The following is a 27,581-nucleotide window of genomic DNA, read 5'->3' on the forward strand; positions in this document are numbered from 1 at the left end:
CTGCTTGCCTAAGAATTTTAGCTCACGCTCTGTCAGACTCCTTGCACATATGCAGGGCGGTAAGTCCATTAAGGGTGCCACAGAAATAAGGGGTCAGTTTTGCTGACGTGTTCTAGTTGTTTCATATTTCTACTGCAATAAAGCAGTCACTAAATTGTTCAAAATTTATTCCAGGTTTACATTTGCAGCGTAAGGATCCATAACGTGCTACGTAGGGAAGAGGCAAGGTTCAAATAATCTGCCCTGTAGCACTCAGTGTATCACTAGTAGAGCCTGGGACACAAGAACCAGAAGGCTGCACTCAGCCTGACCAATGCCTGCAGAAAATACTCTCCTCCCTCTAAAGTGAAGGTGCTGAATGTTATTCCATGCTCTAGCTTAAGAACTCAAGTGGGAAGCAAGCTTAGTGTTACTAAAAGCTCAAATATATACAGAGAATCTACTCTCTGAGATGCTGGTGAAGCACAGCTCATAGACATCTTCAGTAACTCCTAGACAGGTCCACAGCTAAGAACAAAACCAGACGGGGAGAGCATTCATAGCCATCCAGCTGCCCCCATCTCAGCATCAGACCTCAGTGTGACACGTGAGCCTCAGTAACATTTCATCCCTAATCTGGTGAGATTTAATCAAGTACAGGCCACAGTGAAGAAGCTAAACAGGCTTTCTTGATGCAGCCTAAGTAACAAAGACTAATTTCTTGTGGGTTGTTTGCTTTGTACCCTGTGTTTCTTTTCTCGTCCAAGCAACTGCTGTTTTCTATTTGAGATTCCTTGCAAGCAAGAAACAGCACACCTGCAAATTCACTTAAGGGATGTATGCATTGGCTGGCCAACCACTAAGTATATCTACTCTAATAGTGCAAGCAGGCTTCCTGAAGCTAGCAGAAACTTCACATTGCATGCAACTACTGGTGATTTGTAAGTTACAAACGAAGAGGTGGCTGGCAGCACTATTTGTTTTGTAAAGTACCATGACATGGAAAGAATTTTTAATCCAGATTACTGACAGTTTCTGACTAATATAATAACAACATGTGTGTTCTTCCACTCCACTCTTAAACATCACCTACTCACCTTGCATCTATCAGCTGTTTCATAATATCCAAAGTGCTTTTAGCCTCAGACTTGTCTTCTGTACCCTCTGCAGCAACCTCCGGGATAAACGTGGGATCTTCACAAATGTCAAGAGAACGCATTAGAGACAAGTTGTGCATCCTGGAAGAGAGAGAGAGCTACTGCTAGAATTTGCAAGCTCCACCATGACTAATTTTTCCAGACTGTTTAAAGTGAACTTTACCCAAGAACATTTTGTTGTAGCAGTCTGCTCCCACAGCAGGGAGTTGCAACAGTTACAAGATAATCTTTCACACCTTTCTAAACCCTTGCTGAAGACAGCACCAAATCTATTCTGCTTGCTTAATAGAGCCTCCTACCTCTTGACGTAAGGCCCGCCAGCCTCCATAAACCCAAGCTGGGAAAGAAACAGTGAAAGTTTTCCCATTTGCTCTAATTAGATACATCACCCACAGACCAAAAAAGACAGAAACGGAGAGAAAAAGAAAAGAAGGTAGTCTGTGCCATATATTCAAGCACTATCCCTGGTAAAACCAGCACCTCTTCAGACTTTTCCGTGACCTGCCTCAACATAGCTTGTTTGCAACCAAATGTGACAGGGATTGAATCAGCATGAGTTCAGGGTTTAGAGTACATGTGAGTGAAGCACAGAAACCCAGACCATGTCACAGATATCAAGGAATGATCTACTGTATAACAGCAGCGAAGCTTTTCTGGGTTTGCTTTACTTAAAAAGTGCATACCCAAAGCAAAAATTCAGGGAGTACCAAGTGCATTCAACACGTTTCTCCACGTCCTGGGATCTGCACAGATGACCTAGCAAATTATATATGTAAGCCAAGGGAGAACGTGAGCTTCCTGACTACTGGCTTATAGTGCAACGTGCACTTGCAAGCACAGTTTCTAAATAAAAACGTAAGTGAGAGGAAAGAAGAAAAGGTTACTCAAAAACAATGAATGTCTTTAAAAAGAACATATTAAAAATGCTGAACTTCATGTTTAGCTTCATTTTCCTGCTACTATTATTTTCCCACTGCTGGTGGTACACACTTCAGATTTGCAAAACCACAAGCTTTGAAACAAAGACTGCTCTTTAGCAAGAACTTAAGAAGGCAAAGAGGCAATCTGGTGAATTCAATTTCTGTGCACCTGCCTGAGTGTAAAAAAGGGATAATTTCTTCACATAGAAGGTCACCCAAACTAGAGTAGTTAAAAAAAAATAATAATCTCATAAACCACTTCTATGAAATAATCTTTCTCACTCTTCACTCAAATTATGCTACTTCTCTCTTTGAAAAGGTAATCTCGGGTAACCTGTAATACATATGCAATGCAAGCACCTTAAAAAAAAAAAAGAGAGAGAGAGAGAGAGAGAAAGAAAGAAAGAGAAGCATGGTAGGAGATAAAACTCCCCACTTACCTTAGTAATAATGGCAGTAACAAGAACTGTCCAAAAGCCTAGAAGAACGTAAGCAGAAACATTGGTTGGCCACAACTTTGACCTGAGGATATTCCCCACAAGACAACGAATGCTGAATGTGCTCACAATTGCTGCAGAACACCCTAGAGCATGCACTTGTATTTCAGGCCATAAACGTGTTCCGAAATGCTTTCCATCCTCCTCTCACACTCATAGAATCATAAGGACTGTATTTTCCTGCTCTCTACAGGGACATGCATTTGTCCTTCCCCAGCTCAGCCCCAGAAAGCCTGCACCTGCAGGCTTCAGCACTGTTAAGAGGCACCTATATAGCTCCCAACAGTTACTTTCTTCATGCTCTGGGCACACAAATAGTGGATAGGGCAGAAGCTTATTATTATTTCATTTATTCCCCTTGTCAGCATCTTTCCTGTCACCATATGTACTCAGCTGCCCTGTAGAAGACACTCTGTCAGCTCCTGCAGTAAACAGAGTCAAATTGGAAAAGCATGAGAAATGTAGAGACTCCATGGTAGCAGGCAGCTGAAAACACTCTCTGAATACCTCACTTCCCAATATAGCAATGCCAACAGTCCCAGGGTTATCAGCCTTGTTCTAGCATGCCTTAATAGTTCAAGAATGGACTTCCAAAACACATGAAAGGAGCGTGGCTCCAGTACTCAGTGCAAGTCTGAAGCAAGGTTCACATTCCTATATCCATGAAGTGACATGTTGCTTCACAAATTGCATAAAAATTACAGTCTCTTTTTGGAAAGGCATCGCTCCTAACCTGCATCCGCTGTAATCTGCAACAGTAAGCACCTATATGATGAGATTGGGAACGTATGTCCCCCCCTCCAAGGGGTGTATGTCAGGAAAGGAAACGAGCCCAGGGTCGCACAGCAGATGCAGCCACAAAGCAAAAGATCAGAAGATATTCTGGTTAACATATCCTGGAACAAACTGCTCATGAGATAAGCTCGCCATACTCTCAGCAACTATGTTGCAGCCCCCTGCTATCTTTCACTCCAGGCCCAACCAGCTGCCAAGCTCTGGAACATGTCACACTACTGAAACAGGACTTCTGCCTATAACCTCAACACCACCTCAAAGCGAAAGGCTGAGCAGCGGCAGGGACAGCCAAACCCGGCCGTCCCAGAGAGGACAACGTCACTGGTCACTGCAGACAGAAGGAGATATTTCCCCTCGTGAATGTACTGCCCGGCGGCACTCGCACCTGCTCCAGAGCCGCCCTCCTCCTCCTGCACAACTTCCAGGGCAGAAACAAACCCACAGGCTGGAGGGCATGCCAGCACCCAGGAAAATAGGAGCGCTGCTTACAACAGCTGTCCGCAGCCTCCTCATGAAAGCCACGCTCAGAGGGGCTGAAGGACCTGAATTCCTTTATGTCTGAGGGAAATCTATGCTGTGGCTGCTCTCTGTTTTGGGCACCTGAACGGAGGGCGTGAAGGCAGCGAAGAGCCTTCACTTCAGAGAACAGCTCCGCACCCGCAGCATCCCACCACAACTAGGGGACACACGGCACCCCAAAACACGCAGAGAAAACGTTCCTATAAGGAATCCCTTCCAAAGCATGTCTCTGTCCTTACACCAAGGCCTCCTCGGGCTTCCCCGTGCTGTTACAGCCCCGCTACCCCACCCGGTGACAGACCCCCGGCTCTGGGGGCAGCCGCCGCCTCCTGACGGCTCCCCCGGCGGCGGCGGACATTTTGTGCCCCGCCGGCCGTGCCCGCGCCCCGACTCACCGTGTTGACCGCATGGCTGAAGAGGCGCAGCCAGAAGCCGCACAGCCGGGGGGCCCACTGCGGAGAGGAGGCGAGAGGTGAGCTCCGGGACCTGCTCCCCGCCGCCCACCCGCCCCGGCTCTCCCCACACCCCCGCTGCTCACGGTGTCCCGCGGAGGGCTGCGGGCTGCCGGCCGGCCCGGCTCCCGGCGCTGCACCACGGCGGCGGCGATGCCCGTGTGCCGCCGCACGCAGCACAGGTACACGGCGGCGGGCAGCACCGTGAGGGGCAGCAAAAGCAGCGGCAGCAGCGCCATCGCGGCCCTTCTCCAGCAGCCGGCTCCCCGGTAAGGCGGCGGGGCGGTGCTCGGGTCTCGTCCCGCCCGCAGCCGGCCCCCCGGGGGCTCGCTCCGCCTGCGGGGTGCCGCCATGTCGAGGTTCTGCCTGGCGCATCGGCGCCCTGACGGGGAGCGGGCGGCAGGGCCTGGCGTGGAGGAGGAGGAGGTTTATCGGTGGGGTCTCACAGGTTAGTGCGGGGGGCTCGGTGCCGGCATTCGTCTGCCGGTTGGGTTTTCTGTTCCCTGAGGGCTTGTGAGTTATTCCTGCCCCTGTGCACTCATCCTACTCTTACATTACCCCCGGGGTAAAGCTGTGGTGCAGCATCATTAATCTCAGTACTTAAGTCCAAGTATAAAAAGAGATCTTGAAGATTCCAATTTGACTTGTTTTGTGTTTGTTTTGATACACCGTGCCCAGTAATAAGGCTTGCTCTGCAATGGTGCTAGCTGCAGCCATCTACACTTGGGATCTGTCAAGCTGGAAAGCATCTTGTTGAAATGCGGTTATTATACTATAGTAGTTTGTTACAAATATTTCCAAACTAGTAGCTTAAAGAGTGTTTTAAATATGCACTTGCATATTTTAAAAAAGTGGCTGGAGCTGAAAGTGAAGCTATCCTTCAGACATGCAGAGTGGCAGCTTAATTATCAGATCGCATTCTTTGTACAGGCCTTTGTAATGACTTTAGAGCATTTTTATGCATACAAGTTCCTGAATATGGTTGAAATGAATGAATTTGCTGTGACACCAGTGTCTCTGCTACTCTGCAGGGTAAAACAGCTCCTGATGAAAATTTGTGTGCCTTTCCTATAAGGCAGTTGGTTGGCAGAAGGTCCGGTCTGTGCAGGACCTGTTTCTGGTGGCTTCAAGCTGTGACAGTGTATTGGATGGCTATGTAACTTTAACAAATTGCTTTTATTCCCAGGCATTAAGCTTCGTCCATATCAAATAGAAGGTGTAAACTGGCTGGTGCAGTGCTACAAGGTCCAGCATGGCTGTATCCTCGGCGATGAGATGGGTCTTGGGAAGACTTGTCAGGTATGTTGCCGCCTTCTTCTGAAAAATTAGGTCTGCCCAGCTTTTTAGCTCAGTGTTTCTGCATGATGAAGAGAAGCACCTAATGATCGGTCAGTTAAGCAGCCACATCCTGAAGTCCTTACACAAAAGACAGAGCTCTTTCTTTTGTTCTGGAATCACTTAAAACCCCTATTAGGACCTGAGTAACATTCCAAAAAAAAAATCTTTGGGGAGGGTTGTAGAAAGATGAGTGATCGTTTTACACAGACATATGAATGCATAATTCATAGTGTGTGTGGAATTAACAGGTAATACACAGTCAGTATGGAGGCAATGATGTAGTTTTGATGCACCTGCAGCAAGATGATTTTTGAATTTCTCAACGTGTGGATTAAAGTTGAGTACAGACAAATTTTTCAGAGTATTTTTGTTTTTTTTTTCTTCTGCTTTTTTTAATAAGTTTTTTAATGGGATTCAGTTTTGTCGGAGAATGAATGTTTGTGCTTTGGTTCTGCTGATGGTGTTCAATGAGTCTTAAGTAACAAACTAGTAGTTTTAGAAAGTGATGTATAGTAGATCTTCTCTGTGGCTGTGGGAGAAAGGTCTTTGGAAAAAGGGTTCCAGATATCGAGGTCATGTTTTAGGCCCTAAGCTTTTATGGCATTGGTGCTGGGTCTCGTTTGGTATTCTCTTAGCCCTGCTTTGTGCTAGAGACCCTGTAGGAATCGGCTACAAAGTTCAAGAAGGAGACAGTTTATGCACGTTCAGACATTTTCTTTTTAGCAAAAAAAAATCATTTCCCTTGCCTTCTAGACCATTTCTCTACTTCTTTACTTGACAAAAACAGTAACGAACAAAGAGAGATTTCTGATACTGTGTCCTCTGTCTGTTCTGAGCAACTGGAAGGAAGAACTGGAGAGGTAAGTTTCAGCAGTTGACCCGCTCATATTCTTGCATGAAAAGTTACAAAGACTCTTCAAATATGTTCAGTCTAAGAATTTCCTTCCTTTCAAAAGGAATAAAAGTTTTAAGGGAAGCTACCAAAACAATAAATCAATGCAAACACCGCTTGTATTTGATGCATTGACCCTATGGTGCTGTGATATACATTAATTCATCCATCTTAAAGCGTTGGATGACTTTCGGTACAAATGCCCCCACTAGCTGCTTGTTTTTTGTTTTCTAACCCAATCCCCCATGCTCAGCCTCTCTTAGGCAAAATCTGCTGAAGACAGCCAGGATTCTGTATGATTAAAGGTAAGACCCATGCTGAATAGTGTGTTTCTTGGCATGCTCACACATACATCTAAAATATATTACATCTGTGCATGTAACCCATCTTCACTGAGGTACAGTGTCTGGGCTGACAGCACATTTGCTATGCCAAGAGTCTGTATGTTTTAAGCTGGAGCCTTAACATTGCTTTTAAGAAGAGTTACTGAAAGTTAAAGATTAGAACAGATGCATTTCTGCATGGTTGTTGAGAAATGCTGTGTCAGAATCTGAACTCATTGAGGTTAAATTTTGAAGTGAGCTGGCTTGATTTGGGTAGACTTGCAGTTGGAATAGTTGGGGAAAAGCTTAATATGGTGTACATCAACAGTGAACAGCTATCCAGGAGGAACACTAGGCAGCTATTAGTGGTGGGATTAAGTGAGGAAGAATTTTACAGTCCCAACTCATCTTCCATAGAATTGGCTTTATCTTCTATTTCTCTATGAGGGATAGATTTTTTGAGGCCCTAGCTTGGAATTATTTGCCGCAGACATTTTTTACTTTTGTTTTAACTGCCTGTGGGTCAATTATTTGGTTCCAGCTGGAGAAACTGCGTTCGTTCACCTGCTTCTCACAAGTTTTTTCAGTTCAGAATAGCAGATGGACCATGAGACTGGTTTTCCATCGTCTGTGCTGAACTTTGAGACGTAGGAGAAAGCAGTTTATATGGGACTTCTCCAAACCAGAACCAGCAGCTGAGGTTCCAAGCTGAGATTCAAGTTAATCAGGAAGGGGTTAGATTCAAGAGCTGAGATCCAGCCAAGTATCACAGGAGGGTAAGGTGTTTGGACGGGAGGTTCTCATTATCTCTCTGCTATCCAAGTTTGACAATGGGGTCCAGGATCTTAAACGTGAAAGAATGATTGTCTCACTTTTTTTTTGCTATCTTTCTCTTGACAACAGGTTTGCTCCAGGTCTCTCCTTTGTGACATACGTAGGCAACAAGGAGGAACGACCCAAGCTGCAGCAGAATCTGAAAGAGCAATCTCACTTCCATGCGCTCTTAACAACATATGAGGTACATGGTGTCTTTGTCACTTGAAAGGAGGGCTCAGGTTTTTCCTTGCCTTTTCCATTCTGTTGTACAGCTCAGCTCTTGTTCTCTGTACTCATCTCTGATCTTCCTCAGTGATTCTCTACTCTGTAACCCAGTTCCTCCACTTAGATAAGTTGCTGCAGTTTTCATGTCCCTAAGATAATCTAATTTAACCCCGGCTGTATCACAACTTGAGTAAAGAAAACAGAAACACCCTTAACTATTGCTATGTGGCAGCTGCATTGCCTTTCTTTGTTTCCTTACAGACCTTCAGTATTTAATAGAAACATACACGTGTGATATTTATTAAGATTCTATTAATCAGGCAACACAGGAACACTTTGAAAGAGCTTACCTATGTTCGTATCCTCTTCAACATGCCCTCCTCAGATAAAACTCTCATTCTTGGACTGTAAAATGATGAGGTTTCTATTGCAATTGACAGGACTTTGGGCTGAATCTGGTCAGGACTCTCTGGTGAAGGCCCTGTCCTGCTCTAGACTGACCCAGTAGGGTTGCTTCCTTGTTCGCTGCTTTAGACTCTGCATGGCCTGGTGCTCAGTTGTATGAAGTGGGGTAAAAAGCTTAATTTTTCTCTGATGAATCAGTCCCACTCGGGTGTTACTTCATATCAGTACTTCAATTTTACTTTAACAATCTCTTAACAAACACACCAACCAATCTGAAATTAAATGAAAAAGCATCTTACAGATTCTTTTTCCCCTCTGATCTCCTTTTCCCTTTGCCTTCTCACTTTCCCTCTCCAAGTATTTTACCATTTTCTTCCTTTGGGAGCTGAGACCTGTGCTGATCTCTCTCAGCCTGCATCTGTTTTCACACTGCACAAGCAGGAGTGCAGTGATAAACCTTGTCCTGAATGTGATAGGTGGAGGTGCTTTTACTGAACCAAGCCTGACAAAGTGATCAACTGTATGGAGATATTCTCTTAGCTAGTGTTTTTCTCATCTCTGTTGTTCTAATGATAAAATTCTGTGCTTTTAAAAGATTTCTCTTAAGTGACACAATTTCTCTTCCTCTTTGAATCTGAAGTTGGGCAAACGACGTGAGCATTTAAGGATATTAGCGGGTCAGATTAATCCTCTGAAGCATGTTTTTGCTTGGAAGGATTGTAATGCTGAAGGTGTGTGGTGTTTCTTACAGAGTGAGAAGGATATGAACAAACTTTACAGACTTGAAGAATGTTTATGATGCCTGTAAATTTCCATTAATTCTCTGAGATTTTACTGCTGATGCTTTGCCAGAGAAGCATTAAAATGTAGGGTCACAACAGCTTGTGGTTACAATAGCTGTCGTTACTTTCCTTAGGTAGTAACTGACTTCAGTCCACTCTGCTGTATTTCGCCATAGTTTACAAGTAGACATAAAAGATGATCTGTTGTAACTGATGTGTTAACTTAAGCCATAAGTAACGATTCATTTCCTTTCGTTGCAGATTTGTCTGAAAGATGCAGCATTTCTCAAACTGTGAGTCTGGTTTTAATTTTTTTCAAATTTAATTCTGCAAGTCTGTCAGACATTTCTGAAGCGTATGTTTATTTGTGTGCAAGATCCTACGCTTGTACCACAAGATCCAAAGATGCTCTTTAGTTATGATTAGAGCTTTGGCTGTACCACGTTTCAGTGAAGGATCCTTAATGTCAGTTAAGATGTATCTGAACTTCTGCCAAGGACAATTCTCAAGCCAGTTAACTCAGAATAACATGTTATATAGCAGCTTATAGCAGGATATTAAATATCAGTCCAGAAGATAGGCACTTAGAACAGAGGCGATCTTCAAAAGCTTCAGATTATAAAGGTATTAGATGAAAATATACTTAAATTGACCTGCATTATACCATGGTACTTGTGCTAATACCATATCCTGAAATTTATTGCCTCTTGCCACCAGTCAGAGCTGTGGAGGGCTTATGGAGCATTGTGCTTTCTAGCAAGACTCATTATACAGCTTAAATTCAGCCTGTAGGAAGTACTGTCATGGTCATGCAGGATTTTACAGACACATGAAATGGGGAGGAATCTTCATATTTTTTTAGTAACGGCACAAATGCCTTGTGATGGTGGTAAGTGCTGTGACAAATGCTGGGGGCAGTCAGATACCATCAATAGCTCAGGATCTTTGTAGGAGCAGAAATCCAGCAGTCCCCACAACACAATTTTGGATCTCAGCAGTAGCCAGGCCCACGGGGGGCACCCTGTTGTTTTTCTGCAAAGCACCTGCCTTGGCCATTGCTGGAAACAGGAGGTTGTGTTGGGTGAACACATGAAGCCAGGCCATATGAAAGGTAGCCATGGGCATGGTGTCCTTATAGTTCCATGTCATGTCCTATGCTGCTGCATATAATTCTATTTATTATACATCGTAGCCCTAATGTGCAGTAGACAGGGAGAGCAAGGAACTAGCCCTAGTACCAGCTCCAGTGCAATTTACAGGTTCCAAGGCTAGCATATAATGTCAAAGCTGTGTCACTCAACAATTTTTCCCTTCTGTTACTCCTTCTGAAAAAGGTAGCTGCTAATAAGTTGTGCCTTGTCCTGTGTAGGTCTTGGAACGCATTGTAAAGGTGGGTCAAAGTTATACCCCATGATCACCGCTCCTTACAAGCAGTGTAACGATAAAAATAAGTGGAGCAAAAGCCCTACTGTAATGTAATGCACGGAGGGATCAGACTCTGCACCTGAATTTCTGCCATGTTTCACACTGCAGCGTCCCCTCTGCACTTCAGTTGCTGAGCCTGTAGGGACATTTGACTGTCCTAGCAGTGGAGATCCACTCTTAAATAGCAAAAAGAAGAATCAAGGGGAAAAAGAAGAGCTATGGGGAGAACATAGATCTATGTGATGCCAACCCTTGTATTCCATTGGGAAGAGAGGGGTGTGGGTAAGAAGAGCTGGAGGGTCATGCTTTCCCTCCCCTGCATACCCGTCAGCCAGATCTGACTGTGTGGAAGTTATTCTGTGATGTGGAAGTTGTAACTCTAGTGATAAGCAGGAATGAGCTGAAAAGATCTGGAGCTTGTATCAAGCCCAGTGGATCTACTAGGTTGCCAGTGATTCTGCAGCCTGGATAATGAGACTCTGCATGTGCCTGTATCAAGCCCAGATTAAACTGAAGTGCCTGGCTTGGGTGATTTGCAAAAGGTTTGTAATGCTTCTGCCATCACTAGCCCATCAGCATTGCTGCTTTCTTTTGCACAGGTGCAGAGGCCTAGTTTTATGGTTTTTTCCACATGATAAATCTTGAATGTTTGGTGCACTTGTAGCGTATGTCATTTTTCCCACAGAAATGGAGGGTGGAGAGAGAAACAACAAATTCAAGTGAACTTACTCTAGTTATGATTTCAGAAAAACTCATCCAGGCTGCAGCTAAGAAGCTGTGTTGGCTCTTGAAAAGCTGTGAATTCCTTCCACCCTCCCACCCCTCTTGTGATTTTTGCATGTGGTTCATGGTGTGAGAGCATCTTGAGTTCAGCCAAGTAGAGGCACCACTTATTTCAGTCTTTTTGCACTGACAATGATTTGTCTGCACCTAACTGAAGATGCTGCTTTGTTTGTTCACAGTTTTAATTGGGCTGCCTTGGTTGTAGATGAAGCTCACAGACTGAAAAATCAGAGCTCTCTGCTTTACAAGACACTTTCTGAGGTAAAATAACTCATCCATCTTTTAGCATCTGAAGATTTTTCTCTTCACAATAGGATACATATTCTCCATTTGTTCCTCTGTGTATTTTATTAAGCTCTGGGCCACAACCATTTTCCATCAGAACTGGTGAAGAGATTCACATATTTAGTGGCAGATAGACAAGAGCCTATTGTGTTGGCCTTGCGTGGACATGGGCAGTATTTGGAGCTTGTCTCTTTTTATGGTTCGTGTCTGTGCTTGACAAGTTGGAGCAATTTGAGAGACCACAAAATGTAAAGAAACCACGTGTAGCACTGAACCACAGCTATGCTACTGAAGCAATAGAAGTCTGACTGACGTAGGATGGTATGAAGTGACAAAGAGGCTATCTCCAACCTTGTCTAGTTGGTAGGACCCTGAGTCATGAACTGTTGACTTCCATTGTCTCACTTAATAGAGCCACCATGGTTTATTGAAATTAGTAGAATTGCTCTAACTTCCCTTGGGCTGTCCCAGGTAAGAAAGCATCCCTGCTTTCTCATGAATGAAATGAATGTCTGTGTGAAGGATTCTTGTCATGGCAGTGAAGCATGGACGTTAGGTCTGGACTGGCAGCAGCAACAATGAAATACAATACCTTTATAAATATTTTTAAATTGCATTCCTGAAAGTCTTATCTTCTGAATATAATTTCCAAGATGGCTGTATTTCAGGAGTTTTGGTTGTAGTTGAAAAGAAATAGAAGTAATTCACCTTAGCTCTCCTAATATATTACTAAATACATTAGTATTTATATTACTAATATAATATTAAATGTAATAAATATAATTGAACTATATTAAATATAATATATTACACACATATATATATTATTTATTGTATAATAATATATAATATATGTATTTATATATAATATAATAAATATATAGTGTTATAAATATAATATAACTATATTAAATATAATAAATATAGTATAGCTAAATATAATATTACTAAACTTGAGAAAAGACTTGCATTTTTTCAAAGGCAACCGTATTCCCCAAGTACCTTTACACAGGTTACCGTAAGCAGCATGGATCAGATAATGGCACTGATTGTCAGAGTTTGTCAGAAAATACAAATGGGTGTGATTTTTTGCAGTTCCATTTCACTGACCTATTCTGGCAGCATTTTCTAGTCATCTCTAATTACTTAACACTGAGTATGCAGTATTTGACTGTAGGAAGCACGGATGTGGGAATTTTAATGATGTCGCTTTTGCACTTTGTTCTTGTTTTGCTATGCCATTTTCCTTGCATTGATGCTATCCTACTCAGTTTGGTGGAGCTGTTTGACTCTCACACCATACCATATGTTGGATGGGTTTGGCAGAAGTTTGCAGCATTCTACAGGCATTTATGTGCCACCTCTCATCTTGAGGTTAAGCATAAAAGTGGTGTGGGTGGAGTTGTACATTAAGTAACTTTTCATTTTCAGATACCCTCTCCTAATCATTTTGTTTTGCTGTTCGTTCTTTCAGTTCTCAGTAGGCTTCAGCGTGCTACTCACAGGCACACCAATCCAGAACAGCCTCCAAGAACTGTACTCCTTACTCAGCCTTATTGAACCTGACATTTTTCCTAGGGAACAAGTGAAAGCATTTGTGGAGTATTACCAGGCAATTGAAAAGGAGAGTGAGACAGGTAATTAATAAGCAATGCTGTACTTGAATCAGAACCAGCCATTATCTTGACTGGGAGGCAGGCATGTTGTGTCCCCTTTATTTGCATTTTTTAATGCTAGTTTTAAAATGAAGGCACTAAAAGTAATGATTACTTATCTTAATGTAGCTCTTAAGTACTTCAGGTGTGCAGCTGTCTTTTGCTTCGTCTGTGAAATTGGGCTTGAACCATTTCATTAATACACGTAAGGTTCCTTTGTACATTTATTTTGGAAGTATAATTGCTGAAGGTGCTGCATAAATTACTTATGCTTAATTCAGTAATCTCTTTTTTCCCTGATTCTGAATAGCCAAAGAATTGCACAATCTTCTGCAGCCATTTTTGCTTCGAAGAGTCAAGTCTGAGGTGGCTGCAGAGCTTCCGAAAAAGGTCGAAGTGGTTCTATACCATGGCATGTCAGCTCTGCAGAGGAAGTACTACAAAGCTATTTTGATGAAAGATCTAGGTAAGTGAGGGTTTTGTACCCTGTCAGTTGATTTGGGGGCTGTTTGATTCATCACGAGTTAAAACCATGAAATAAGAGACACATGGATCTAGAGATGGTTTTTGGCAAGACTAGGGAGGGTCAGCTTCAGGATTCTGCTTTGGGTCAGCCTGTAACTAAAAATCTTATCTCCAGGTAATCCTGTTCCTGTCCCTTGTTTTTTGTGTTCAAACAAAAAGGTTATGTAGGACATTTTAGATCTGTGGATATCTACAAATTTTCCAGTAGTAACACAGATGCTGTATGGCATATTGAAAACTACTGGATGTAGATTTGAGTGTCTTAGGAAGCCACAGGATGATATAGATGCTGCAGCTACAGACCCTTACCATAACAGCTCCTCCTTGGTACTTGGTATACAAACTAGCTGTAACAAAGTAATCTGAGGTATGAGAGCTAAAGTATTTGCTTCTCTCTGAAATCCTCCTCTTTCATCAATGCATACTACATCATATGGTTTGCCAGTGCCTTTGTGCTGTATGGAAAATATAACTGGTAGGATGGAGAGCCTTTGTTCTTCTAGGGCTAATGCCTGGTGCTTCAAGGAGCCACCATGCTTTGCATAAACATCACTATGCAAGCTGAGTCGTCTTCTTCTAAAGTCAGCCTATGTGCATATCTCTTTGTTTTCCCCTCAAAAAATACATTCCTTATTAACTTCCTGGAAGTCTTTACTGTGCTGTATTACTTTTTTGTTGTTCTTGGAAAATTCAGATGAACTGCACCAAATTACTTTCACTATTTCTGATGATTTCTATATCTGTAATGTATGCTTAGAACAACATCACTGACACTTTCCAGGGAGTCCAGAAAGTTCCAGGGATTTTGACAAGGTGGAGTAGTTTTTATCAGGGTCTTATTTCTAAAGGCTTGCTCAAAAAAAAAAATGTGAGGAAAATTTCATTTGGCTCATGAACGCAAGTATGTTAATCTTGAGATGGACATCCAAATGCAAAAGTTATGCACAGTGTTACTTCAGTTCTGAAGCACTGCAGAGCAGTGTTCAGGTGTTCTCAGTCACACAATGGTGAAGGTGAGCTTTCCTGCTCTATTCTTTTTTCTGTGCTCTTTGTTCCAGATGCATTTGAAAGTGAAACAGGAAAGAAAGTAACACTTCAGAATGTCCTAAGTCAACTTCGGAAGTGTGTCGCCCACCCATATCTTTTCAATGGTAAGAAAACGCTCTTCTCTCTTTTGAAATAGAAATTCTTCTCTCTCTTTTTTTTTTCTGTGTGCGTACACATTGATTTTCTATAATTCCTTGGCAATGTAATGCTTAGAAGAAGGAAGTAGTAAACAACGTTGTACTTGGGTCAGAACCAGCTGTGAGTTTGTGACCAGTTCCAACATAAGACAGCTCATCAGTGATGAGGAATAAAGTAGGGGCCTGTGAAGCCTCGGTTTTTTACTTTAGTTCTCCGCTTGATTTCTTGTGTCCTCTCTCACCTAAACAATGAAATCATATTTAATTTTATCAAGTACTTCCTAAAGTAACAGGGGCGTTCTTTATAGACAAAGACCATTCACTTGTCAAACAAACATCCTGGGGGTCTGCTTGGCAGTAGTTGGCAGTGCAGACACTTAGAGCTTGACCACTGAGTTGATACTCATAGGGTATTAGGTCTACCTCTGAAACTCCGTTCTGTTCCAGGTGTTGAGCCAGAGCCCTTTGCGATTGGAGACCATATTGTTGAAGCCAGTGGCAAGCTGTGTTTGTTGGATAAACTCCTTTCCTTCTTGTATGCTGGGTATGTCATGCTGGGGTGAGAAAGATAAGGTGGGATTGACATAGGGAGAAAAGGTAAATGAAGAAGAACTGCTTTAGGTAACCATATATTGTGCAGACTATTCACCACATCACAAGCACTGCCCTATTTAATGCATGCTGCTGAGTACCACAAGGAAGTCATTTCTTTACAAGGAGCTGCATTACAGACTGTAGAGGAATCTCAAAGATTTTTGTATCTACCCTTTAAACATTTCTCAAAACATTTCACTGTCTCTCTCTCATGTTCTCATCTAATGCCAAATTTATCCTGGGAACCTGAGAGAATATACATCTGACGTGGTTTTCAGCATATCTGGTTTGATTGAGTTTCCTGAGAGTAGCTTCCAATGCATCGTCAGTTCAGTTTCTTTGCACTACCATGCCTCTATTAGCCCAGGAGGCAGAATGCATAGTGAGCATGAAAAGAAAATTTGTCTGGACTAAAATCCAAGAATAAGCTGAAATTTCAGCTTTGAGAACAGTATTCAGAACTTCTGATCTTTAGCTCTGGTGACTTCAGAACCTGGAACCCAAAGACATTGGGTATTTCCCTCCAGCTCTCAGATGGGAGACAAATCAAACCAAATCAAACCACAGTTTGTGTTCTTGTGCAGTCTGTGAATTGGTGCCTCCTGCATGATACACAAATTCTACCTGCTCTCATATTTGGGTTGCAGTTCCCCTCTGACTACTTCCCAAAGCACAGAGCTTCAACAGACCTTAGGAAGTTCTGATGTGGTAGTGGAGGACTTCATCCTCCTGCTGTACAGTGTGCTGTGAGTGGATGTCTCTCTCCTTTGGCCACACAGACAGCCCTGTGTGACTTCTGGACTTGATAATGTCTGTGTTCTCTTTGACTGAAGCCTGATTTAAACAGAGCACTCTTAACACTGTCTGAGGCTCGGAGCTGGAAGAGAAGAAAATTGATTTCCCACTTAAATGCTGTCTGCAGTTGTGTATAATCTTTGAGGGTCGTTTGCTGTGCTGTCACAGAGATGCTGATACTATATTTTCCCAGCGTGTAAGATAGTTTGTGGTATGTCATTTGAGAACAGTCTGTTGTGGCGGGTCATGTCGTGAGGAAGAGCTCATGTTGAAGCTGAGGATCCTTTTAGACAGGGTTCTTTGGGCCCTCACCAGGGTGTATTCAGCCAGCAGCAGTGCTGTGCCAGGGCCTTGTTACCAGTCTGTGACTCCACACTCTACACATGGCAACTGATGATGGCAAGTGAGGCTGACTGGTTACGTCTGGATGTGGGGCTGAAAATGTGGTGAGGGAATTGGCAGTGACTCTGTGAGCCTTGGTGTGCAGTTGTGGCGAGCCCTTGCTGTGGAACAGTGGCTGATTAAGCTATTTTAACTGCTCTGCTGCTCTGTGAAATGCTGTCACAGTGTGTTGAGGCCCGTGATGTCCCACATTTTTCTTCCAGTGGCCATCGTGTCTTGCTGTTTTCTCAGATGACTCAACTGCTTGACATTCTGCAAGACTACATGGATTATAGAGGTATGGTCTGTGCACTTCGGCAGCAGAGGGCTTATCTGAATGATCTCTGCCATATACTGTTCCTCTGTTTGGGCTGATCTGCCTGGGGTGGAGAAGGGACTGTGATGGGTATTTATTGCTTCTTAGTAGATATCCTAAGTTGTATTCGCACAGTTGTTTTTGAGTTGGAAAGAGTTGAGTTTCCCTCTTTGCTGTGCTACCTGCCTGTAATGAACTTGCACTTCAGTGTTGTTCTTCAAAGTAGCTTCAGCTTTGGTTCCTTGATAAAATGGAGCTAACAGATGGCAGGGTATCAAAGTTTCATTACATACCTATCTTCAGTTATATACCTGAATCGTGAAGTATTTACACTAAAGGCAGTAACTCTCAGTTCAGTTTGTCCAGTACTGAACACAAATTGTGCCACATTCATACCAGGAAATAAGTTTTTGATTAAAACAGTTGTTGGCAGTGGGGCCCCAACACGCCTGCTTTGGCAAGGTTACCAAAGTGTTCTTGGGACGTTTTCTTTTGTTTCAATCCACATGGCTCCGTGCCTACTTAGGATTTCCCATGAAAGAGCCTTTTGTTTGGTGTTTATGGTTTTGGACAACTAATAATGCAATAAAAAGCCAAGTCTAAGGCCATATCCCGTGCTGCTTGCTCACAGGAAAGCACACACTGAAGGCAGGAGGGAGTTTGTATAAGGAAGATCTGATGGTTGTTGGCCTGTATTGTGGGGCCAGCAGCCAGCACAGCATAGTCTGAAATGGGACTTTGTGATAATGTTCTTTTAGTTTGCCTTTCAATTTTCCCATTAAGTTTCCACACAGTAAATTAAATGCTAAGAATTTCTGCTTCAGATTGACTGTTGACAAAGAGTAATTTAGCTGAATCTGGAAGTTAGGGTTACTACTTCAGTTTATACAAGGTTTAACTGGAAAAGAACAAAGGGGTTGAAGCGGATAAGATTCAAATCAAGGCAGGAGGACTTGGCGTAAGAAGTCAGTGAGCTTATGCAGAATGAGGTAAGCAAGTGGGAGCATAGACAGAATTTCAGAAACATATTTTTTTGTTTGTTTGGGTAGGCTACAGCTATGAGCGGCTGGACGGGTCTGTCAGGGGTGAAGAGAGACACCTTGCCATTAAGAACTTCGGTCAGCAGCCCATCTTTGTCTTCCTGCTGAGCACCAGAGCAGGTAAGGAAGGAAGAGACAACCCCTGTCTTGTTCCTGCACTCTTCTTTTGTTCTCTCTGGCAAGAATTCAGGGTGTTCTGAGTCCTGCAGACGCTGTTCATATGGGGGATTTTTGAGGGAGACTTGACACATCCTGAACTTGGGTTTCTCACCTAGGACATCTGGTTTCTGTGTTTTCCTTTCAACAGCTGATGCCAAGATACTTTTCATGTTGCAACCATTTGAGTTACTTTTTTATTCAAAGCCCTATGCCTGTCCCTGTGCCAGGTTAAGCTTAAGGAATCTCACCAGCATTTTATTTCTGCAAGCACCAGACTTTAGGCAGGAATAGACTTCCTTTAGGTAAGCTGGTGGAATTGCTTCTTGGGTTTCCTGAACGTGGATGTGCACTCTAGCTGTCAGACAGGCTCAACTGAGAGCCTCTTACCATCCAGAGACTGCAGAGAACACCATGGGACTGCCATCTGTGCTTCTTCCCTTCTCAGTTCTTCCGGCAGATCTGGATCTTCTACGTCTACACAGTTTCAGACTTCCCTGTATCTATTCAGACAAGCACTCTCATCCAGAGAGAGGATCAACACTGCTTGATCTCAAAAGTCAAACTCAGTCTAGGTTAAGTTGCTTTTTACTGCACAGTGCTATGGGCAGGGCATCTTGTATCCAGCTGGAAACAGCTGTGCTAGCAGTATTTCCATCCTTGTTATGTTATGGGCAGAGATTTTCAGGTGCACAACTCTCTCCACTTGCAGGGATATTCTGATTATTGTGAATCGCTTGGCATGAGCAGGAAGGAATGTACTTCAGCAGGTTTCCCCTCTTTAGCTATAGTATGCTGTCAGATATTAAAAAGCAAACAAACAAACAAACAAAAATGTATTTTTTTCCTTTCATTCCATGAGATTCCAAACTCTAACCTCAGAAACTTTTTAAGTCATGTAAACACCTAGGCTCTGGTTATTGTGTAGTTGGGCTGGGCATGGTGTTTTTCACTGTTTCAGCTGTCAGTTTTGCCAGTTGCCTCTATGCTGCAGCCAAGTCATGACTTGGGCAGTCTTTTTTAGCCTCAGTGAAGGCAGTCCTCGCTTCATTAGTCTTCCTGCCAGCTGAATAATGTCTGTGGTCATTAGTCTTAACAACCAATCCCCTTTGCATTGGTTCACTTGCATCCTCTCTTCTCCTCTTCTCCTCCTCCTCTCCTCCTCCTTTCTTCTTTTCCCCTTTACAATGCACAGTACAACTCTTTTCTGGGCTGTTGCAGAAAGCTGGAATCACAGGTAAGTATAGAAATACTATGTTTATCCATCTCTTTGGATCATTGTGAGACTCAGGGTTGGGGTTGAGAGGTGGATCGAATTCGATGTAGTTGATCAGATCTGACAGAACCTTGCATAGCTTAAATTCTCCAGCTGCACCTTTATTTTCTGCTGGTGACATATTTTGTGATCTTCTTCTTTGTTCATAGGTGGAGTTGGCATGAACCTGACAGCAGCAGATACAGTTATTTTTACTGACAGTGATTTTAACCCACAAAATGACTTGCAAGCAATAGCAAGAGCTCACCGGATTGGGCAGCACAAGTGAGAAATGTTGCTACTTCTTGTTTGGTTGCTGAATCTCTTGGTCTTTCAGTAATTCTTTCCCTATCCATAAGCAACTGAGGGTTAAAGTACAATAGATTGAATGTCAAAGAAAGAGCAGAGAAGATATTTATGTCTTTGTTTTTTCTTGCAGTCTTGTCCTTGTCATGTGTCTAGGGTGCGAGCTTTGTAGATTTGACATATTTGAGGGAATGTGGAGGATTTCCTGCACTGCTGCAGTGAGCATTGGTCTTGCGTCAAGAAGTAGTTGTTTCAGCGTTAAATTTCTTCTGACTGCCTTTGTTCATTTTGCTCTTGCCTTTTTGTTCCTACCAAAAGATTGGGTTAGGGAGTAGTGTTCCATGCAAGGAAAGAGCTTAACAGCTTTAGTGCACCTCAAAAAAAGAAAATAATAAGAATTTTCTTGAACTTTTAAAGGCCTGTAAAAATTATCCGCTTGATTGGGCGAGATACAATTGAAGAAATAATCTACCGAAGAGCTGCTTCCAAGCTTCGGCTGACAAATGCCATTGTAGAAGGAGGCCAGTTTGCTCTGGGAGTACCCAAGCCTCAGGGAGCAGCAGAGTTACAGGTAAAATAGAACTATAACCCTCAGTTTGACTCCAGTAACGTCTGGAAATGCCAGAGTGTTTCTTGATTTTTGTATGATATGAACCTATTAAAACATTTATATTTTGGGGGAGATTTGTGTTGACATGGCAGATGTGTCCTAGAAACCAAATTTATATTCTAGGTCCAGACATGATTTGAAATTTGAAGACAGTTCTTAGAATTTTGAGGTGCATCCATTGTGTAAAAGGTGTGTGTTTTCTTAGAGAAGAGGGGAAGGCAGAACCTCTCTTGTACTACTTGTATATTTTTAATTATAACAGGTTTAAAGTGGAAGCTGACTCATTGTTTCTAGGAACGTATCCGTCTCTGTTGCTTTTCTCTCAAAAACAGAGCTGATGATAAGCACTTTGTCAGCTTTTGGTTGCTAGTCTGAAACTTGCTCGACCTTCTGTTGACCTCCTGGCAAATAAAATATCTCAGGAGTCAGGGCGTGATTTATATTTCTGACCTGAAAGCTGAGGTTTGGGCTGAGAACTTGGGTTGAAAACATCAAGCAAAGTGAAATTGGGGGGAATGTATTCCCCTGTATGCAGCTTAACCTAGAAAAGGTTTGGAATTAGTGTATCCTTTCCCCCTGCCACCCTCTACCCCTCCATCAACATGTATCTCAGCAATTACAGTTTCCACGGGAGAAGTGGAACTGAGCCAATAGGAAATTCCATGCTGATATTTTTCTCTCCATTAATTTTTGTAGGTTATAAACTTATTTTTTTCTTCCCCTCCCAACAGCCAACAGGCCTGGACCTTTTGGCTGTGAGAAAAGCTGCTTGAATGCCATCAGTATAATGCTGTTTTGTAATTTAGCCTGTGGAGAAAAATGACCTTTCGAGTCTGGATGAGAATGTTTGAGGGAGATATGCTATAGGGGCCTGTCTCATCAGGTGTTGGGAGAACTAAGCATGTTAAAGCAAAAGTATTTGGACAGGTAACACAAAGGATTAGATTTTTCCACTCTTACAACTTTTGTATTTATGTCTAAGAAGCTCAAGACTCTGGGATTGGCATGGAAGTAGGATATTTTAATAATGAATTTCCCTTCTCTTTGTTAAAGCTGAGTGAAATCCTGAAATTTGGCTTGGATAAATTGCTGTCCTCTGAAGGGAGTACTGTTCAAGATGTGGAGCTAGAAAACATCCTTGGAGAGACAAAAGGAGGGAAGTGGATAATGGATGTTGTCCTGCCACGCGAGGAAGAGAATGAAGAGGAGGATACAGAAAGTAAGTTAAGAATCTAAATACCTATGTAATGAGTGACACTTGAGTGCTAGTAGAGAACACTTCCTAGGCTGGGGTTGCATTTTTGAGGTAAGAAGGAAAGAAGTGGACTTGTAATTAAAAAAGTGACTTGGATTTTTTTTGTGGCCTATCCATGGTCTTTATTTCTGAGCCTTTATTTGTCTTTTTCATGTTGTGTTCTTGTTTGCCTATCTGTAAGATAATGGTTACAATACTTTACCCAGTTTGGTGGCAGGGCGGGCTGAATTCCTTAACATGCTTCAATTATTTTGAGACCTCAGAAAAGGGAAAGTATTCAAATTACAGCTGCTGTTGTTCCCTCAGAGAGCCATTATGACAGAATTACAGTTTTAGAGACAAAACAGTAACTTAAGGAAAGACCATATAGCAGGTGTTTCATAGTTGTCTCTGTACAAAAGATTACTGGCCGTGAAAATCACAAGTTAAAATGACCTTAAAGAGTTCCAAAATATGAGATAAGAAACGCAGAGCCATGGAGTCTAAACAACTAGAACAAACCTATTTTGTCTTTAGTACTCTACCTTCCAATCCAAATGTCACATAATTGTGATTACCTCTCCATAACCCCATATTACATGAGAATAAATTCTAAGGATACTTCCCCTCTTGTGTCATAATGAGACAGACTGACTTTGTTTTGAGTACACGGTAGCACAGATCTGTGACCAAAGCAGAAATAAGGGCCTGCAGGATAGGTATTGTCCATTCTGCAGCATTTGCCAGCAAAAAGCAATTCTTTGCTAAGAGTTAGCTGAGAGTGGTATTTTCTGTTGGTACTTAAAGAAGAGCAGTGGTACCACACTGTGTAACAGTTACTGGGAAAACAGCTCACCCAATGAGTAGTAAGTAACTCTGGATTGGCAGTTCTGTGCTTTTATTTTGTTTGCAAACTCTAAAGAAAAAGTTTGCAGTCCATTTACATGAGCTGCAAAGCTAAACAGATTCACTGCTGGTAGAGGTGGAATGACCAAAGAGAACAGTGATGGAGCAATGACTTTAAACAGTTAATTGGCTGAAATAGGAAAAAATGAGTTAACTGGAAAGCTTTTGTCTGAGGAAGCGAGTCTTGATTCAACATGATGCTGACACTGGCTATACAAAAAAAGTAATGATGACAGTAAATGTCTTTTTCTGCTGAGGGTAGAATAGTGTCACAGAGAAGCCTGTTTTCTTTTGATCTCACTGTATGTATTCAGATGTTAGTGGCTTTCAGCTCCTTTTTACATTTTTTCATTATTTTTAAAGATCACATGTACGTATATGAAGGCAAAGATTATTCAAAAGAACCCAGCAGAGAAGACAAAAAAGCATTCGATCAGCTTTTGGATCTTCAGAAAGCCTTGACCGAAGAGACCACTATGGAGGGGAGAGCTCTCCGGAACAAAACAAACGTAAGGCAAAAGACATGATGAGGCATATGATGCTCCTGATTCTGGAAAATGAGGCTGGCGGTTTCAACTCCTTATCTACAGCTTGCAGAAAACATGTTAAAAGATTTGGATTCCAGTGTAGTAAAGTTCTTGAATCGGAAGGTTGGGCGATTCATCGATTAGGAAGACACATACAAAATATAAGGTGCAGGGCACTAATATAAATTTAGGTCACAAAACCATATATTTATGTGACTGCTGGGATTTGATGGTTAAGACCTGTGGGCAGGTGGACAAGTGGGAAAGGAGTGTGTAGCCTAAGGTGGGTACCAGACATGAGTTTGAGATGAGCATTTTGTTTCTGTGATACTTCCTTTCTCCAGGCCCTTCTCTCAGGCCTCCGGGAACAGTCGACCAGAAGGAAACACTTGTTGAGCACGGAGGAGCTGGAGGCTAGGAGGAAGAAGCGCCAAGAAGCAGCAGCAAAGAGAGCAAGGCTTATGGAGGAAAGGAGGAAGGCAAAAGCAGAGGCAGAACACATGAAAAAGTATGGCTTGCAGTGCATCAGCTACTTTTAAACTGGTGTCTATGCTCTGGAAAAGTGTATCTGATTGACCAAAACAAAATCACGCTCTGCATCCACTCTGGCAGGTGGGGCTGAGAATAAGGGAAGGAGATGATGACAAAATGGACGCAGACCACCCTCATGAGAGGGTAATCTTGGTTCCTGTCTAAAATAGAGGAGGGCAGCAAAGGGAATACTAGTTGGTGTCTCCTGTGTTTTGCTGCAATCTTTTAAAACAAGGTGTTGGCCACCTGCCTTTGATTGTTTTTCACTGAACATCGTCTTCTCTTGTTTTGTTATAGGATGGCCTGGTGGGAGTCAAATCATTACACGTCTTCCTGTCTCCCTTCGGAGGAAAGTGATTCTGAAGAAGAGTCTGAAGAAGGAGAGTCTGCGCTGAATGTAGATTTAGATTACAAAGATGTGGACCTAAACTGTATCAAGTATGTCATGGGAGATGTCACCCACCCCAAAGCAGAAGAGGAGGATGCCATCATTGTCCACTGCCTAGGTGGGGCTTATGACAATAGAAATGCACAGGACCTCTGTTAATACTAACGCTGAGGAAAAAATCAGGTTAGAGTTCCTCCTGAATCAGTATCGGAGCTGCTCTCTGACCAGGGCTATAGCAGAACAAGATAAGCTGCTTTGGCTTCTGTTAAAATTAGCACAAAAACTCATGTTTAAAGTGGAAATGCCAAGTGAAAATAAAAGCCCACAAATGACAAACATCTATTTGTGGGAAGCCCAAGGCACCAGTCTGGGGACGTATCCAGGGAGAGCATGCATCTGTTATGAGGGTACTGACTGTATGCCCGCTACCATGATCATTGCTTGGTTAAGCATCTGTAGCGGGCAGTAAGAAGGAATTACTCCTGCAGAGTTTTTCAGGGAACTGTGATAAGTTTGTTTTTCCTCAATGCTTAAGGTTTATTCTCTAGGATGGTCCTTTGTGCTCTATTCACGTGTGACTTCAGTTCACGTGTGGTTCCCATACCTGTTTTTGATGGTCATTCATTGCATTTGGCCAGAGTAGGTCCCTTTCCTGCAAGGGTGGTCTTAGCTTCAGTTTCTAAAAGGAGCCTAACCTGTCATTGCATCCTAGATGACTCCGGCCGCTGGGGAAGAGGTGGTTTGTTTACAGCTCTGGAGACTCGTTCTGATCAGCCAAGAAAAGTATATGAGATGGCAGGAAAGATGAAAGGTAAGAGATTAAAACATTACCTTAGGCCAAGATACTTATGAGTTTAAATCCCACTGATGTTGCAAGAGTGAGGAGACTGAATACCTTGAGTCATATTTTTTCCTCTTTTTCTAGAAATTTACATCCCTATCTCTGAAAGTAGTAACACAGAGGGTGTTTTGACTTGTCTTGGGAGCATGAGAACTCTGCATAGGAGTTGGTCATTCTGATCCATTCGGCAAATTATCAGAAAACCAGAATCACTAAACAACTTGTTCATTATCCAGAGGATGTTTTTCACAATATGAGGCAGGGCCCTATGTCTTCTGTCAAAATGCTTTTAAGTAGGATGAAAGCCATCTCAGTCAGTATCCAGTGGGGCCTTTTGTTCCCTCTGAACATTAATCTTCTCCTGAGCATGTATTAGCAGTTTTGAGCTACCTGCAGCTGGTGAAGAATGCACATCTTGCTGTAGGGGGATCTGTTGTTTTTTATAATTTCCTGGTAGATGCTTTATTCTTGTTCCAGTGTTTGTCTTTCCATTTGTGATCTTTGAGTGGGGAGTGTGTCTGTGTGTGTCAGGGCAGGTAATATCTGTCTTGCTTCTGTGGGCACTTAAAGTGACTGACTGACTGCTGAAACCATCATGAGGAGATAAAGGAAAGAAGAGTAATACAGGACATGACAGTGAAATGTCTTCTGCGTTCACTTACCATTGACTTTTCAGGGCTGATTTTTTTTCTTGTTGTTCTGTTCTTGTTTTCTGGACAGACCTGCAGTTAGGAGGAACCTTGTTATTCCCCATTGATGATAAAAAATCCAGGAAAAAAGGACAAGACTTGGTGAGAATGAGAAGCTCCTTTTTGTGTTGCTCTGCCTGTGTTTTTGAAGCTGTGTGTAATGAACTTGTGTCTTTTTCTCAATAATAGTGGTACTGAATACTGAACGTGGCTTAGTGGCAGTTAAACATTAGAGAAGATGAGAATTTTTTTAGTTTATGAAAGCTAATAATTAATAATTCAGCTTTCCAGCAGCTGTCACTTTATCTTGTACAACTGCATATAGACTCCATTTCAGTTTTTGTGTGTTTTCTCCTTAGTTGGCCTTGATTGTAGCTCAGCACCGAGATCGATCCAACAACTTGTCTGGCATTAAGCTGTCTGCTCTGGAAAAGGGCCTGAAGAAGATTTATTTTGCAGCTAAGAAAAGGAATGGTAAGTGTTTGTGTGGTAGAGTAGTGAATCCTCATTTACATGTGTGATTGCACCTAGAGAAGATGACCAATTTCCACCTCTCCTGTGTTACTTTTTCCTGAAGTGAAGTAAAAGTGAGATCTCCGTGTATTCGATGTATTCCAAAATATGCCTTCTATTCTTGTTGGGCAGCTTGAACTCTTTACCTAGACTGCTTTCTGTGAGTGTATCTTGTCCTAAAGAGTGTGCCCTCTCTTCACTCCTCAGCAACAGTACATCTTCCACGTATTGGGTATGCGACAAGAGGTTTCAACTGGTATGGTACCGAGCGCCTTATCCGGAAATATTTGGCAGCACGGGGTATCCCCACTCTCATGTATCCTTTTGGAGTGTGCTTTATTTGGTTCAAAATCTAATATTGGAATGACCCCCTAAATATCTTGGGGGGGCAAGGAATACGTGCCACAGTCCAGATAAAAACTTGTTTTATCTGACTTTGTTGTCATTCAGGTACTCATTACACAGTAAGGACTTACTGTCTTAGGTGATAGTGATTGATTAGTGTGATTCAGTATGTCTGACAGAACTTTCTGGAAACAGATGCTCATATTCTGTTGGCAACCATCAACGTAACTCTATATGCCACATCCGTGGAAGAGATGACTGAAACTTCAGAATAACAGAAGTGACTCAAAGTAGAAAAACTAAGGATGTGGGGGAAAAAAAAAACATTACATGTTCCAAGCAAGTTATCACTTGCTTCCTTGGTGAAACATGGGAGCTGGTGTGTGTTGGGACAAGCTCTCGTAACAAAATAGCTCACTCCTTTCACCTTCCAGCAAAGGAATCAGACAGTTACAAGGAGGTTCTGTTTTGTCACTTCTCTGGGAAGACATGCATTTCTATAGTGCCACTGTGAGCAATACTGTGAAATCGACAATCTGACAGAAAAACAATGGTATACAGGGCATTCTGCCTTTTCGCTTGATGAATCTCTTGGTGGACATGTCTGGCATTCCACAGAATTTCCTTGACGCTTTTTATTAGATACTACTTCCCTAGGAATAAAGGGTTTTCCTCTGCTTCACAACCATCTTCATCTTCAACAACAGTCTCAAAGCCATGACGAGGCAATAATTTTATTGAGAAACGTGCACAAAAAACGAGGATCTTTTTAACATCATGTATGCATCCACTTCAGAAACATGGCTTATGCAGTTGTTACTTGTCTCTGTATCTCTCTTACTTTACTGGTCAGAACACTTATATACTGTCAGTGGCTCTGGAGTGGAATCAGACTACTTCAGAGAGTGTTTGGATGAGGATGTTGGCTCAATCCTAAATCTGTTTTGGAGATGGAAAATTAAATTTTCATCAGTGGTCAGTCGTTATCCCTTACATTAAAGTTCTTGCTATGACTTGGAATAATATCCCTTAATCACTTCTTTTCTCCCTTTCAGATTTCATACTATACCTTTGTTCAGTCAGCTTTTAATGATTTCCTGGAACAGTGTACATGCACACATAAATGTCTCAATGTAAAGAAGTTGTCTGTATTAACAACACCACATGACACCTGCATAGTATAAACTGTTTATACCG

At 42.4% G+C, this 27,581-nt stretch overlaps 2 protein-coding genes across 6 annotated transcripts in view; one reads left to right on the top strand and one right to left on the bottom strand.

Moving 5' to 3' along the window:
* LOC121076812 (fatty acid amide hydrolase-like) overlaps positions 1-5,617 on the bottom strand; it is an 18,973-nt gene extending 13,356 nt beyond the window's left edge. The window contains exons 1-4 of one of the 2 annotated variants that reach the window (XM_040571423.1): positions 5,507-5,617; positions 4,263-4,340; positions 2,497-2,534; positions 1,077-1,217 (exon numbers count right to left, since the gene is read on the bottom strand). In XM_040571423.1, the coding sequence (XP_040427357.1) occupies positions 1,077-1,217; positions 2,497-2,534; positions 4,263-4,340; positions 5,507-5,509 (260 nt within the window). In that variant the 5' untranslated portion in view covers positions 5,510-5,617. Of the gene's footprint in view, positions 1-1,076; positions 1,218-2,496; positions 2,535-4,262; positions 4,341-4,405; positions 4,618-5,506 lie in introns of those variants that run through there. The other variant, XM_040571415.1, reaches the window with a different exon arrangement.
* Positions 4,315-27,581, top strand: CHD1L (chromodomain helicase DNA binding protein 1 like). Of its 4 annotated transcripts, XM_040571397.1 has the most exons (23): positions 4,628-4,767; positions 5,506-5,618; positions 6,411-6,517; positions 7,776-7,890; positions 9,362-9,393; positions 11,488-11,569; positions 13,068-13,230; positions 13,559-13,714; positions 14,832-14,924; positions 15,405-15,501; positions 16,952-17,025; positions 18,093-18,203; positions 19,665-19,779; positions 20,218-20,371; positions 21,464-21,629; positions 22,914-23,059; positions 23,422-23,585; positions 23,906-24,114; positions 24,709-24,807; positions 25,558-25,628; positions 25,886-26,000; positions 26,247-26,355; positions 27,027-27,581. In XM_040571397.1, exons 1-23 carry the CDS (start codon positions 4,671-4,673, stop codon positions 27,103-27,105), a joined length of 2,667 nt encoding a protein of 888 aa, XP_040427331.1. In that variant the 5' UTR covers positions 4,628-4,670; the 3' UTR covers positions 27,106-27,581. The 4 variants fall into 4 exon arrangements, with proteins under 4 accessions (XP_040427333.1, XP_040427331.1, XP_040427337.1 ...); XM_040571399.1 differs by lacking the exons at positions 4,628-4,767; positions 6,411-6,517 and adding an exon at positions 4,315-4,339; XM_040571403.1 differs by lacking the exon at positions 6,411-6,517 and having other exon boundaries at positions 4,642-4,767.

The sequence above is a fragment of the Cygnus olor genome, chromosome 1 (assembly GCF_009769625.2).
Source record: "Cygnus olor isolate bCygOlo1 chromosome 1, bCygOlo1.pri.v2, whole genome shotgun sequence".
Taxonomy (NCBI): Eukaryota; Metazoa; Chordata; class Aves; order Anseriformes; family Anatidae; genus Cygnus; species Cygnus olor.